We start from the raw sequence: 15,884 nt of genomic DNA on the forward strand, positions 1-15,884 counted from the left end.
TCTCAAAATAATTCAGAAAGCAGAAAGAACCTTATAATTATATGCTGCACATATAACATTGTACAAAGTAATATAGCTCTACATACACTTGTCTATTTGTATATTTGCATTCACTACTTACTGCCTTTTTATATATTTATTATCTGTTTATTGTCTTGTCTCTGTAATTCTGTTGCACTTTAGAAGCTGTCACAAAAACAAATTCCTCATATGTGCGAACATACCTGGCAATAAAGCTCTTTCTGATTCTGATTCTGATAATTCCAAGGTGATGAAATGCCAAATCAATGAACTTCTGTCTACTGACTAATGATGGTTTTCAGAAATGCACCCCCTAAGCCCAGGCTGGAAATGGCAGAAATCTGCCTGGAAATGGCTTCTAAAAAAATCCTCAAAAACCAGGCTGGTTGCCCAGCTGAAACCAACCAACTAGCTAACTGTCTATTTAGCTAACTTAGAGTGATTTAAGCTTTTTTCACCATTAATTATATACACAAAGAAATGCTTAAATTGAACACTTTGTGACTGCTACATGATTTTAATAATGAGTCATTCTGATTGATACCCGTCAGTGTGCCTTTAGTATGTATTGGCACACCAAAGGCACCTATTAACGAAACTTGTTGCCAATCCAAGGCCTCTGCTCTAGACTGACCGCTCATACCTTCACCCTGGAGAGCAGCCAGACCCTCACAGATATCAGCCGGTCTTTCGCAATGTTGACAAGTTATATTATTACCCATCTAGTTTCCTAATATGACAACCTGAGTCATGTGTGACCTTGGAACATACTCGATCTGAAATTTCAGTGTTTGTTTCACCTGCTTTAACCTCTCAGGTGAGGACAGCTGGAGTCCTGTGATGCGCACGACGTGTCATACAGCCTTGGTTGAATCACATTGTTCTCTCTCTCTCTCTCTCTCTCTCTCTCTCTCTCTCTCTTTAAATGATTGTTTTGAATAGCAATGCCCTTAAGCGCAGGCTGGAGCAGCTGCAGATTATGCACTGACCTCACCAGGGGTTATTCAGCAATAAGCTCAGACTAGATGAGGTATAAAAAAAGAGAAAGAGATGAAATAACACCACTTGTTATTCTGTGTATATATTTAGCTTTTTCATGATTCGATGATATTACACATAGTAGACATTTAATAGACATTACACAACCTGTCACCTAGTTGGTGTCAGTCAGTATGATATATCCTTAAACTGTCACTTATTTATTCACCTTCTACAGTGAACCCAAACAGCATGTATATTAATACAATTTGAATAAATAAACAATAAATGTCAATGGGGATAAAAAAAAATAGTTTGGTTTTCCACATTCTTCAAAATGCCTCTTTTGAACAACTTGTAACTTCTTGTAATGAATGATCTATTTAAGATGGTTTTAAATGTGAGCGTTAATATGATTTTTTAAAATATATTTGAAATATTCAGTTTACTTTAATACACTATGAAAAAAATTTGTGAATTGACAGTTTTTCCGTACTTTGTGATTCATGTTTTTTTCCCACTTATTCAGACCTTTGAATTAAATTATGGGAGCTTGGTCGTTCTTCCAACAATTTTTAAACATGAAAAGTTAGAAAAAGTGACTTTTATTAAAATTTTGAAGTGATATATTGTCTGGGTTGTTGTTGTAAATTATGGTGCAAAAACTTAATTATAAACTGTCAGTACATTTTCTGTTATTTTACAAACATGTGCAAGTTTATTTATTTAAATAGCACATTTCATACACAATGGCAATTCAAAGTACTTTACATAAACAGGAATAAAAGAGAAAAGTATTAGAAAAGTAAAAAAATAATAATAAAAATTATTTTAAAAGCAGATAAAAAGGTGTTAAAACAGGTTATAAAAGAATGAAAAAGATAGAGTAGGAGTTTGGTTCGCATTGCCGGCAATAAGTCAGATTTGTTTCCAGTGCATGTTGGACTCCGGCTGGCCTGCCCCTTGTCACCAATTCTATTCATAATTTTTATGGACGGAATTACAAGGGTCTGGTTCGGGGACCACAAGATTTCATCTCTATCATTCGCAGACAATGTTGTTTTGTTGGCTTCATCAAACATGAACCTTGCATGCATCAGGGCGGTTTGCTGCCGAGTGTGACGCGGCTGGGATAAGAATCAGCACCTCCAAGTCCAAGGTCATGGTGCCCCACCGGAAAAAGGTGGTTTGCCTTCTCCAGGTTGGAGGAAAGTCCTTACCCGAGGTAGAGGAGTTTAAGTATCTCTGGGTTTTGTTCCTGAGTGAGGGTTTTGGTCACAAGTGAGGGAAGGATGAAACGTGAGATTGACAGGTGGACCTGATCCAGGAAAAGCGGCCAAAAGTAAATGAATTATTGAATGAATAAAAAAGAGAAAAACATCAGTGAGATCTGTTAGACGTAGCACAGTGCTCATTCAATGAAGGCACAGCTAAACAGATGGGTTTTCAGTCTTGATTTGAATGCGCCTTATGTTGGAGCACATCTGATCATTTCTGGAAGCTGATTCCAGCAGTTGGGGGTGGAGTAGCTGAAAGCTGATTCACCCTGCTTTGACTGAACTCTTTGAATTTCTAGTTCATATGATCCAAAAGATCTGAGTGATCTGTTTACAGTGCATCTGGAAAGTATTCATGGCGCTTCACTTTTTCCACATTTTTTATGCTATAGCCTTATTCCAAAATGAATTAAATTAATTAATTTCCTCAAAATAAAGCCCTTCGGTGAAGCATGGTGGTGACAGCATCATGCTGTGGGGATGTTTTTCAGCAGCAGGAACTGGAAGACAAGTCAGGTTAGAAGGAAAGATGAATGCAGCAATGTTCAGAGACATCCTGAAAGAAAACCTGTTTCAGAGAGCTCTTGACCTCAGACGGGGGTGACGGTTCATCTTCCAGCAGGACAATGACCCAAAGCACACCGCCAAAATTTCAATGGAGAGGCTTCACAACAACCCAATGAATGTCTTTAAGTGGCCCAGCTAGAGTCCAGACCTAAATCCTACGAACATCTCTGGAGAGATCTGAAAATGGCTGTACATTGTCGCTTCCCATCCAACCTGATAGAGCTTGAGAGGTCCTGCAAAGAGGAATGGGCAAAAATGCCCCAAAACAAGTGTGCCAAGCTTGTGGCATCATATTCAAAAAGACTTGAGGCTGAAATTGCTGCCAAAGGGGCATCAACAAAGTATTGAGCAAAGGCTGTGAATACTTATGTGATTTTTATGTGAAGCTGTGATTTTTTAGCTTTTTTTTTTTTTTTTTTTTTGTTAATTTGCAACATTTTAAATAAATCTTTTTTCACATTGTCATTATGGGGCATTGTGTGTAGAATTTTGAAGAAATAAAGGAACAATGCATTTCGGAATAAGGCTGTAACATAAGTAAAATGTGGAAAAAGTGAAGAGCTATGAATACTTTTCAGATGCATTGTATTTCTCTATTTAATATTTCTTGAACAATATGTCTCAAATGACTAAAATGTCCCTTTGTTAAACTGCACTTTGTTAAACTGCACATTGAATTTTCAGCATCAAAAGTAGACAGCAGAGTTTAACATCACTTAATGCAATTCAGAACCGTAAATAAACGGAAAACACTGAATATATTCTTTCATTTTCTTTTTGGCTTAGTCCCTTTATTAATCCGGGGTCGCCACAGAAATGAGTCGTCAACTTATCCGGCACATGTTTCATGCAGCGGATGCCCTTCCAGCCGCAACTCATCATTGTGAAACATCCACACACACTCATTCACACTCACACACTATGGACAATTTAGCCAACCTAATTCACCTGTACCGCATGTCTTTGGACTGTGGGGGAAACAGGAGCACTTGAAGAATAAAATCCACGCGAACGCAGGGAGAACATGCAAACTCCACACAGAAACGCCAACTGACCCGACCATGGCTCGAACCAGCGACCTTCTTGTTGTGACAGCACTACCTACTGTGCCACTGTGCCGCCATCAAAAAATACAAAAATTGTTAATTAACAGATTTTTTTACAGTGTAAAGAGCATGGGTAAATAAATACTCTGAATTTATGGCAAAGAAAACCCAGAAGACCATTGATCAAGAATCTTTCAGTAAGACTGCCTTTTTGTTTGTTTGAAAGATGTCTTTTATTCAGATCAAACTATCAAATGTGACAGTAAAACATAGATATTTGTAATATTAAAATGATTTGTAAAGGACTATGTAACATACTGTAAATCTAGAGTAATGGCGGCTGGAAATTCAGCTTTGCCGCCAGAAAAAAGTGATTAATGATTAATATTTATGATTTCAAATTTAATATAAAACACTTTTTAAAAAGTGTATTAATATTTTAGAATAATGCAATTTATTGTGAAATATTACATTTAATATACAGTTCAAGTCTACAGTTTAAATTATTAGCCCCCCTTTACATTTTTTTTCTTTTTTTTCAACATTTTTCGAAAATGTTGTTTAACAGAGCAAGGAAATCTTCACAGTATGTGTGATAACATGTTTTCTTCTGGAGAAAGTCTTGTTTGTTTTATTTTGGCAAGAATAAAAACAGTTTTTAATTTCCTGAAAACATTTTAAGGTAAAAATTATTAGCCCCTTTAAGTTATAATTTGTTCGATATACAGAACGAACCATTGTTATACAATAACTTGCCTAATTGCCCTAAAATGCCTAGTAAACTTAATTAACCTAGTTAAGCCTTTAAATGTCACTTTGATCTGTATACAAGTGTCTTAAAAAATATCTAGTAAAATATTATTTACTGTCATCATGGCAAAGATAAAATAAATCAGTTATTATAAATGAGTTAATAAAACTATTATGTGTAGAAATGTGTTAAAAAAAAAAAAAAAACTTCACTCCTTTAAACAACAAATGGGGAAAAAATAACCGGGGGTGGAGTCTTAATAATTCTCACTTTTTACATTATAATATAATGACTGTATTAAGATTTACAACTAAATATACAGTGCCCAGCAGGAATGAATACACCCCTCAATATTTCATTTAAATGTACACTACCGGTCAAAAGTTTGGGGTCAGTTTTTGATTCATGTTTTTTTTTTTTTTTAAAGAAAATTATTGTTCATCAAGGCAGCATTTATTAAAATAAAATAAAAACAAGTTAAATATTCATAAAATTTTAAATAACTGCTTTCCTATTGTGTGTCATCATTGCTGTAATTACTATTACCATGAATACTAATAATAATAATAATAATAATAATAATAATAATAGAGTGATTTCTAAAGGATCAGGTGACTGAAGACTGCAGTAATGAAGCTCATCTGTAATATCACTCGAATAAATGATTAGTTATTTTACAGTGCAATACCATTTCACGATTTTACAATTTGTACTGTATTTTTAATTAAATAAATGCAGCCTTGGTGAGCAGGAGATGCTTGTTTTAAAACATTTAAAGTCCTACTGACTCCAAAATCTTGACCGGTAGTGTACATATTAAATAGGATGCTAAACAAATAATATATTTGTGTATATTTATTAGTAGACTGCAAAGTTTTGATTGCAAGTCGCTCCCACTTAACTCTTCTTTTCACATTCAGATTCTTAATATCTTCAAAGCTTTAAAGTATTGCTTCAGGGTCAAATTCTAGTCAGGCGGTGACAAAAAAAATCCCCCTTCTTAAAACATCAAACGAACCCTCTTTCTTCTTAAAACAAAAGTTGCAACATCATCATCAAAAAAAAAAAAAAAGAGAGAAAACATTTTTTTCTGTATAACTTTATTCATTAAAAATGAATGAGCAAAGTTGAAATAAATATAGTAAATACATTAGTATTCAGTCACTGGAGAACATAAACCATAGCATGAAGACTGATGTGATTTAGATTAACAGATGATATAAATACAAATACAACCACTGTATAAAAATCTCATGACGTGAGCCAAGCCAGAATTACAATGACGACTGAAAATCACCAGACTTGTTAAAGGTCATCAACTAGAATACTGCGGTATCACTGGGGTCCCAAATGAATCGTGAAACAGGCAGCTCAAGCATTAGTTGCAAAATAAATTATGTTTTCATTGTGACAAATACTGCTGTCAACCAGTCTATTTGAAGAAAACAACCAGAATCACCATCGAAAAAAAGCAAAATAAAAAAATTAAATGTGCATCCATTTTATGGCCAGTCAGCAAACATGAGAAAAATCTGACATGAACACACACACACACACACACACACACACACACACACACACACACACACACACACACACACACACACACACACACACACACACACGCACACACACACATACAAATCAAGTCACATTACTAATATTCCTTTCATTTCAGAATAAGAAAGGGTTGTCAACAACTACTAAACTACATTTAACAAAACTGCAAGTTTGAGCTCAGACACAAACCCTCATATAAAGTTAAGCTAAATTTGAAAAGCATCAAAATTCCAAAGAGAATGTTAAGTTATGTTTCACACAGAAGTTTTTATGAACAGTGGGCTCCTGTAACCCTGGTGACAGAGCGCTGTCTCTTTAAGAATGCTGGGTAAGTTTGTTTGCCAGGCTATTTTAGCTGAGACCAAGCCCCTTATTGACCTACTTTCAGCTAGGACATTAGACCAGACCCATGCTGAAGAAAAAGTCTAAAACATTTGAATTTAACATTGCAGAACAATAATTTCTGAACACACATACATACTCTATATTATACATCAAATTCATGTATTCAAATACCACATAAAATGTTTGGTCATTCCCTCAAGCAGTCGGTAATGATGAATCCACATTACATAACAACTAAAGACAGACATATTAACTGGGTTCCTCGAGGAACCCTGGTTCACAACATAATAATACCACACTTTACACAACAATACATCACACTGCTGAAACTTTACACCTAGAGCTTATATGATCACTGCTGTGCGTTATTTTCATGCTTTCCTGACGTGGCTCTCAGGGTTGAGCAAAACTCAGAATAAGAGAAGTGTAATGAATGTGAACTAAGTTAAAAGCACTGACAAGAAGCTGAACTGGAATGTTAATGGACACGACGGAAAAAAGGAATGCACTGACTTCATCTTTGTTCCTTGCCTATAATCCTATTTAAAAGAACTGTTCACCCAAAAATGAAATTTGTCATCATTTTCTCACCCTTCACTTATATAAAACCTATATCAGTTTTTTCCATCTGTTGAACACAAAAGTAGATATCTTGAAAAATGATGGCTGCATTGACTTTTTTATGATTATGGAAGTCAATGGGTCCCAGCAACCAGCATTCTTCAAAATATCTTCAGTTCAGCAGAAGATAAAAATTAAAGGTGTAAACCACATGAGGGAGAACAAATGAGAACAGGTCATTTCATGTTTGTGTATTTCTTAAATAAAATATATATATACATAAACATATGATAAAACTTATAAGCATAATGTAACCCATACTCATTCTGAAAACGTACCTTTCGTACATTTCTGGCCAGTGCCAAATGTGTCCCAGGAGATTTATTTATTTTTTTTGCAGTTTTTGTTTTCACGAATCAGGCACTGAGTCCGCCTTTTCAGATCTCAAATTTCTATCGCGAGTACCATTTGCACCTGCTCTTCTCGTGTAAATCCACCAGAGGCCGCTGTCGACTGAATGTTTGACTGACCGATCGACTGACCTACCCTCCCCCAAAAGCAGTGATTGACTCGCCCACCCACTTTCCTAAACTAAACCGACAGTTTTAAAAAGCAATCCAGAAAAAGAAAAGCCCTCGCCTGATTTTTACCACATTTACAGATTTACCACATTCTCACCTTGTTATTTACTGGTTAATTTTATTTTTTTGCATTCTGTTTTTGTCTCACTCGTTTTCTGGAACCATTCTTTTCTGGAACCCTGTTGTTGTGGTCAACTTCTCTTTGAATCTCAAGTCCGCCAACTTACATGGTGAGCTAACTGGACAAACTGATAACAGAGGGAAAGCCGTCCATACGGAGGCTAGCGGTCAGCTGGTATGTGCAAAAAGGAACGGCATCATATCGGCATACTGTCACAATGACCAGCGACCTTATTCTGGCAGATTGCTGGTAAACACACAAATTGCTAACGGAATACAATTCTGCCATTGGACTACAAGTTCCAGTCATGCACCAGTCACACGCACACACCTCCTGGCTGAGTCTTGTTATACTGTTTTTAAATATTATGACGCATTTTCCTTGACTTGCCAGTTTTGAACCTCACTTTGATTTCTTTGTTTTACTGTTTATTCCTGTCTGCTGCCTGTTTTATAACCACAACTCTAGATTGCCCACATACATCGGTTTGACCCTGTGTTGACGATTGCTTGCCTGACCATTCTGTTGAATAAATTCTGCATTTGGATCTGCACTCCGTTGTTAGCACCCACTTCACATTAAACAAATTTACTTCTGCCGACATAATTTACAATCTCCAGAAATGTATGTTATGTTTTCAGAATGAGCCTGTGTTGGCATCATGTGTATGAGTAAATAATATCATGCACAGTGGTAAAAGTGCTTTAATGCTTTTACTGCCTTTAGCATTTATTTCATCTGAAAAACTGCAGAAATTTTTGTAAACAGGCACTTTTTCGGAGTTGGTAAAGCCACATTTTTCCATAGAGCATCGGCAGCAACCAGAAATATAGTATCACCTTAAATGTGTATAACATCACTTTTGATCAATTTAGACCAGAACTTTTAAGTTCTTTCTTTAACTTTTGAATAAAAGTGTATATAATCGAAATTGAAAGGGTTTGACATTAGCTAGTTTTCCATCCAAAGATGCAAATTAAATTTAAGTGCAAAACTGGAATATTGTATAAAAGACTTGCGCATAAAGCAGCGTTTGCATCCAACGAGTCAAAGACAAGAAATAAGTCACTTCTTGATTTAATGGCACCAAATATCGAAAATAAAAACGTAATTTACAGAGGTAGGAGATGCTGAGTGAATTTTTTCTTTATTTATTGAATTACTTGCACCTCAGAATACGATGCAAAATGAACTTGTGGTGTGATTTGAAGGCATGAAACGCTGAACATAGGCGGTCTTGATTCTGGTGGTCATTAATAACATAATAACACTAATCCTGAAATAGTTAAGGCGTTTTTGAATGAACAAAACAACATTTCAGATGTTTTACAGTGTGCTCAGCTTGCTGGTTTGTCTATTCACACACATTTTTATCATCGCATGAACTCTTTTAACAAAATCACTTTTTCAATGTGCATACTAGGGCTGTGTGATTTGGGGAAAATATCTAATCGCGATTGTTTTTTGACAGATTTTTCGATTACATTTTTTAGTTAAGCTTTAGCTCAATCATACTCCTCATGTAGCCGCCTGTGGTGCTTTTTAAGGTGCTGGTTGTTGTTTTTCTCATGCTAGCAACAATTCTTTGACAACTTTTACAAATGACCTGTTTTTGTTTGTTGTCTGTGACTTTGAAACCAAAATTTACAATAAGGTTTATTAGTTAATGCATTTACTAACATGAACTAATCATGAACAACACATGTACAGCATTTATTAATCATAATTGAACATTTACTAATGCATTATTAACATCCAAGTCCATGCTTGTTAACATTAGTTAATGCACCATGAGTTAACATGAACTAACATTGAACTACTGTATTTTAATTAACTAACGTTAACTAACATGAAGTAATACAGTAGTAAATGTATTGTTCATTGTTTGTTCATGTTAGTAAATGCATTAATTAACATTAACTAATGAACCTTATTGTAAAGTGTGACCGATATTAACTTGTTAATTAATTCTTTTAAAGCAGCAAACGTCATCATCCCACTTGTTCGTGCTTTCCTGTTTGTTTTTTATTGCGGGAGTTTGGCATAGTTCTGTTGCACTATTCTGATTGGGCAGAACGAAAGTGTGCTCACTCAATTGGTTAGTAGAACTATCACTCACAGACGGCTGTCATGCATTTGCTCTAGGTGGGGGAAATGAAATAATATATATATTTATTTCGCAGCCTCTTGCAGTTAGCTAATTGCAACACTTCAAATTGCGATTCGATTTTGATTACTTGCACAGCCCTAGCGCATACTGAAATTCATTTGGTAAAAGTGTTTCCATCAAAGTTTATGCAAATCTTTTCTTATAGAATAAAAAGTTTATCCTCCTCAGTTATGTGCATGCATTTTTTATGCTAATTTAAAATGTTTAATTTATGCGCATCATGGCGTTTCTATCAACCAATTTTCAATAATACATTTTATAATAATATAATGAATTAAATAGGTGGATGGAAACATAGCTACTGACAGGTGAAAATCTGATGTACCTGCTTGCACTGCAAACATGAGGGCACAATTCACATTCTAGCTTATATGTATGTGGGCCATATCCGAACTGAAAAAAAAAAGACTGGAATTGGGTCACTTGAACCATGCAGTGTAAAAATGCAGCCTAAGTGATTCTGAATTAAAAGACATTCTCAAATATAATTCTGATGCACAACCCTGTTTAAAAAATGTATCTTATCCCCATCTTTAACCTACTCCAATCCAAAACCCTCCGCATTTGAAATGGCAATAGTTAACTTTTGCCTCAGTTCTTTCTTGCTCTTGTATGGAGGTAGACAGATCTGGTTGAAGCACGTATGTGACACCGGCAGCCTGCAATGAGAATGAATAAATAAACTTTAGAGAATAAACATGTATGATTCACCATAATTTACCATTGCGATGATTACCAGTCAGTGGAGACATCAATCTTTGAGATCTTGAAGTTGAGGTCAGCCATCCCCCCCACAGGAACGCGGTCACTTCCTGTGGTAAAGTGGAGCAGTTTCTTTTGCAGCTCCAAAGGAAAAGCCAGAACCACGTCCCAGAAAGCTCTGCAATGCCAGAACAAACGGTCACCTTTGCAGCGATAGGTCAGCATATGGAGGTATGATAGTGACTAACTGTAAACAGGACATGTACCGGATGGTGGGGTCAGTCTTGCTGTAGCCTTCATACTGCACTACTCGCTGCAGAGAGCCCATGTCCAGATTAGGACTTCCACAAACCAGGATCTCAACCTCCTCTGGCCTTAAGAGCTAAGTACAAAATTAACAGATTTATTGACATTTATAGTTCTACCATTTTTGCAGTTAGATGCATTCAAAAAACAACATTTCAATAATCTGTAAGTAATGATAATAATAATAATAATAATAATAATAATAATAATAATAATAATAATAATAATAATAATAATAATAATAAAATAGCATGCGCACTACTGTTCAAAAGTTTGCTGTTGTTAAGATTTCATTCATTCAGTCATTTCATTCAGGCTAAGTCCCTTAATTGTCAGGGGTCACCACCGCGGAATGAACCGCCAACTATTCTGACATGTGTTTTATGCAGTGGATGCCCTTACAGCCGCAACCCAGTACTGGGAAACACCAATGCACTTTCACATTCACACACAGACTCATACAGCCAATTTAGTTTATTCAAGTCACCTATAGCACTGTGGGGAAAATCGGAGTGCTCGGAGGAAGCTCTTGCGAACACGGGGATAACATGCAAACTCAACACAGAAATAAAAACTGGCCCAGTTGGGGCTTGAACCAGCGACGTTCTTGCTGTGAGGCCACAGTGCTTGTTAAGATTGAATTATTATCATTTATTTTAAGGGGTAAAGAATTCTGTGTGAAAATGGGGAAATCAAATCTGAATATAAATAAGTATATAAGTTTATACAACAGTTCTGTCTGGTTCTCGAATCTGATTCGCTGATAGCCGTGCAATATTCTGCAATATCAGAACTTGTATAGCCTCCTCATCTTTCTGTAACTCCAACCACATAAAGAGACAGCAGATCAATAAACTCACTACAGTTTGACAAATATTGCTGCTGTTGTACAATATAATGTACTTTTGAGGCTTTTTTAGGCGAGAATGTAGTTGTTTTGATTGCAACTATTCAGTTTATTTATAAAAAAAAGTGCCTATTTTAAATATATATAATTTTTGAGATACAAAGCAGGGCAGAGCAAAGATGACTGATGTTGTCCATCCACAAGATGGTTACAGAAACCACATAATAAGCCCTTAGAGGAGAAAAGATCTAAGTACTTTCAAACTACAGCTGATCGAAAACATTATAAAATTGGTATATATATATATATATATATATATATATATATATATATATATATATATATATATACAGTTGAAGTCAGAATTATTAGCCCCTCTGAATTATTCAACCCAAGCTCATTCTGGAAACGTAGCCCCGCGGACGTTTCTGGAGGCCGCGATTTACGTGGCCGGAGGTACGTAAAGGCCGCGTTTGTTTTTTTTCGAGCGAACGCTGCGGGGCGGTGTAGAGCCGCTCCGCCCCTCCTCTTCGCGCTCGCCGGCCAACGGCTCGCCTCCAAGTGTAGGGCTTTCCCGATGCAATCAGTTTGTCCACTTAGCTCACAGCGTTGCGTCAGCGGAGCGGAGGCCCCGGAGGAGGAGCCGGAGCCGGCCGCGGTGGACGACGACCGGGATCGAGTCCGGGGAACAGCAGGTTCTGGAAATCAGGTAAGACAAAAAACGGAATCCAAAAAATAAGGGCGAGAACGCGGCGGGATCCGAAAACGCGGTCAAAATCGAAGAAGGCTTTTGCTTTTTTTTTTTTCCGATCCGGCGGCTTTTCGCGCGAGAACAGAGAGGCGCCCGAGATGCAAAAAAGCGCCCACAGCGGCCTCTCGCGGATCCGCGAAAACAAAAAAACGCTCGAATACGTACCTCCCGGGACATAAATTGCGGTCCGCAGAAACATCCGCGGGGCTGCGTTTCCACAATGAGCCCCGGTTGGAATTATTAGCTACCCCTGTTTATTTTTCCCCTGTTTTCTGTTTAACAAAGAACACATTTTTTCAACATATTTCTAAACATGATTCATGATGATAGTAAATAATATTCTACTTGATATTTTCAAGACACAGCTTAAAGTGACATTTAAAGGCTTAACTAGGTTAATTAGGTTAACTAGCCAGGTTAGGGTAATTAGGCAAGTTAATGTATAATGATGGTTTTTCTGTAGACTACTAGTGTTGGGGTACTCGAACTTGGACTCGGACTCGAGTCCGGACTCGAGTCCAGTTTTGATTGGACTTGGACTTGTCACGGACTTGGGGAAACTTTTACTCGGACTTGACTCGGACTTGGACATTTTGGACTCAGAAAATATCACGAGTCCAGTCGAGTCCACATCATTCACAACACAAATAAAGATATTAAAAATTAATAAATATTAGCATGAAACTATAACAAGAATTTAGCGATCTCTCTGGCTGCATGCTAGCTTTTATTTATGCCACCGCACCGTACCAGTAGGCAGCAGCAGCACATCATCAGCTTAAATGTGTAACCACAAAAAGCCATATCACACAATGCGTGGCTAGGTTTTGGACAATAATGTCTTTAAAATATGCGTTCAGCGCTTGATTTAGGCCAGGGCTTCTCAAATCCGGACTCCGTAATATTCAAAGTTTTCCTGTGTGACTCTTGTAAAGACATCCCGCTATCATCCCGATTCATTTTCCAATACTTCCACCTTATGCCTAATCTTTCTATGAAGAGTGAAAGCACCGTCAACACAGCCGATCTCAAATGCGATAGAACTGCAGGAGCTGTTCAAGAGAATTGTGCTTTCGCTTTATTTTGGCTTGAAAGCACGTTAAAATGAATATAAAAATGTTTGCATTCACTTCCATTAAAGAAGTGCGTCGATCATCACATTTCTGAGTCAGTGTAGCCTTTACATGCTGACTGATGGACGCGTTCTCATCCCAGATCCCAGATCAGCTTCTGTTTTGAGGGTAGGGTTAGGAGAGTATAAAGATTGTGTAAAATTACAGTAATTAAATGATGGTTTAGCAAAAATGTTGTAATAATGTTGCTTGGAGTTGCATATTATATTAAGTCAATATAAGCACAAATTAATTTAATGTAGAGTTATATTCAAATCCAGACAACATTCAGAATGGATAATCACTGGACTAGGTCCACAAATTCAAGCAATAATTTAATCTTTTTAAAGATAGAATGAGGTTTGACTTTGACTTTGTGTAAAAATTTATATTTAGGTAATATTTTGATGAGAGACATTGGAGAGATTAGGTACACAATGTGAGTCTTCTGTGTGAGAATAAACATTACTGATTGTGAGCAGCAGTATATATCTTCCCTACATGTTGAATATGCAAGAAAGAATCTGATAATGACACATTTCTGATTCTATTTATATGTAGTCAATGCAGTGTGTATTGCACAATTAATCATCCCAAATGTTTCATTTTAAAATGATTCAGAATTATGCATAGTTGTATGCTGATGTCATCATCACTGTCTTTTGAACTGAGGACCAGGACCATGACCTATCCTCAAAAGCCACCCACCCTCCAATTATATATATATATATATATATATATATATATATATATATATATATATATATATATATATATATATATATATATTGTTTTTTAATATATAAAATTATTATTATTATTATTATTATTATTATACATTTAATATTCTAAATAAATAACAGAAATTTGTCGTAAATGTAACTAGAACACAAAGACACAACAGGAGTGATGTATTAAGATCATTTGAGAAGTCTTTTGCAAGAATATTATTTTAATTAGTCAATTCCATAAGATACAAAAAGATATGTTTTATAGAATTATCTGTGGACTGCACGGTAGCGCAGTGGGTAGCACTTTCGCATTACAGCAAGAAGGTCGCTAGTTCGAGCTACGGCTGGGTCAGTTGATGTTTCTGTGTGGAGTTCGCATGTTCTCTCCGTGTTGGCGTGGGTTTTCTCCGGGAGCTCCGGTTTCCTCCACAGTCCAAAAACTATAGGTGAATTGATGAATTAAATTGGCCATAGCATATGAAGGGAAGGGCATCCGCTGTGTAAAACATGCTGAATAAGTTGGCGGTTCATTCCGCTGTGGCGACCCCTGATTAATAAAGGAACTAAGTCAAAAAGAAAATAAATGAATGAATGAATGAGTGAATGAATGAATGAATGAATGAGAATTATCTGTTGTCTTTTTAGACCTGAATAGTGAACTGTTGAAGGCCTAATCTTACCTGCCTGACTCTTTATCCTTCTTTTCTGCTTCACAGCATGTTTAGTTAAAATAAGATCATCATCATATTGTTTTAATTTTTTTTTTTGTCCAGTTGCAAAACTTACACAGGTTTTACAATGCATAATCGCAGCGTATTTTTTCAAGGTGTCCCAGAGTTGCTATTTTGAATGTACACTTGCTTTATTAAAATGAAAGAATGTCCAAGACAAAGCTAAGTGTCTTATGAGTATATCTACACTAGCAGTGGAATTTACTGGAATTCACCTGAAATCTTGCCTAGGGCTCCAAATTGGTTAGGGCCGGGCCTAATCATGATCATGGTGGATAATCATGCGCGCACGCCTGCTTTAACACACTGCAGCAAAGCAATAATTTTAATGGAAGAAGATGTCGGCCTCACTGGAAAGAATTGATGAAGAGAATAGACAGTTGAAAGTTGAATGAACAGATAAGTTTGTGTTTATTTTGCCCTTAGCCAGCTCGAATCAGTAACCTTCTTGCTGTTAGGCCATTGTGCTACCCACTGCGCCACCGTGCTGCATCTTATGGATGTTTATTAAAAACAAGTTATGTAATATCAATTGTTTTATACCTTTGACCTTAATAAAAAAATTCAGATTTGGACCTTTTAATGTTGACATTGAGAACCCCTGTTTCAGGCTATCATTAACAGGTAGACCCAGATCATGAGCCTAGAAATCTGCACTGGACTATTTTTTCAGTCTGATGCCCGCTGGGTTTTATTTTGCACCCAATCGCCCCTGCTATTTATTTA

At 36.4% G+C, this 15,884-nt stretch overlaps 1 protein-coding gene across 2 annotated transcripts in view; it reads right to left on the reverse strand.

Annotated features, from left to right (window-relative positions):
- Positions 1-7,803: 7,803 nt before the first annotated feature.
- Positions 7,804-15,884, reverse strand: part of hectd2 (HECT domain containing 2) — a 50,308-nt gene continuing 42,227 nt past the window's right edge. For both annotated transcript variants that reach the window (XM_686363.9, XM_009306551.4), the window contains exons 19-21: positions 10,947-11,062; positions 10,715-10,858; positions 7,804-10,637 (exon numbers count right to left, since the gene is read on the reverse strand). In XM_686363.9, coding sequence (XP_691455.5) covers positions 10,517-10,637; positions 10,715-10,858; positions 10,947-11,062 — 381 coding nt within the window. In that variant the 3' untranslated portion in view covers positions 7,804-10,516. The remainder of the gene's footprint in view (positions 10,638-10,714; positions 10,859-10,946; positions 11,063-15,884) is intronic.

Source organism: Danio rerio, chromosome 12 (assembly GCF_049306965.1).
Source record: "Danio rerio strain Tuebingen ecotype United States chromosome 12, GRCz12tu, whole genome shotgun sequence".
Classification (NCBI taxonomy): Eukaryota; Metazoa; Chordata; class Actinopteri; order Cypriniformes; family Danionidae; genus Danio; species Danio rerio.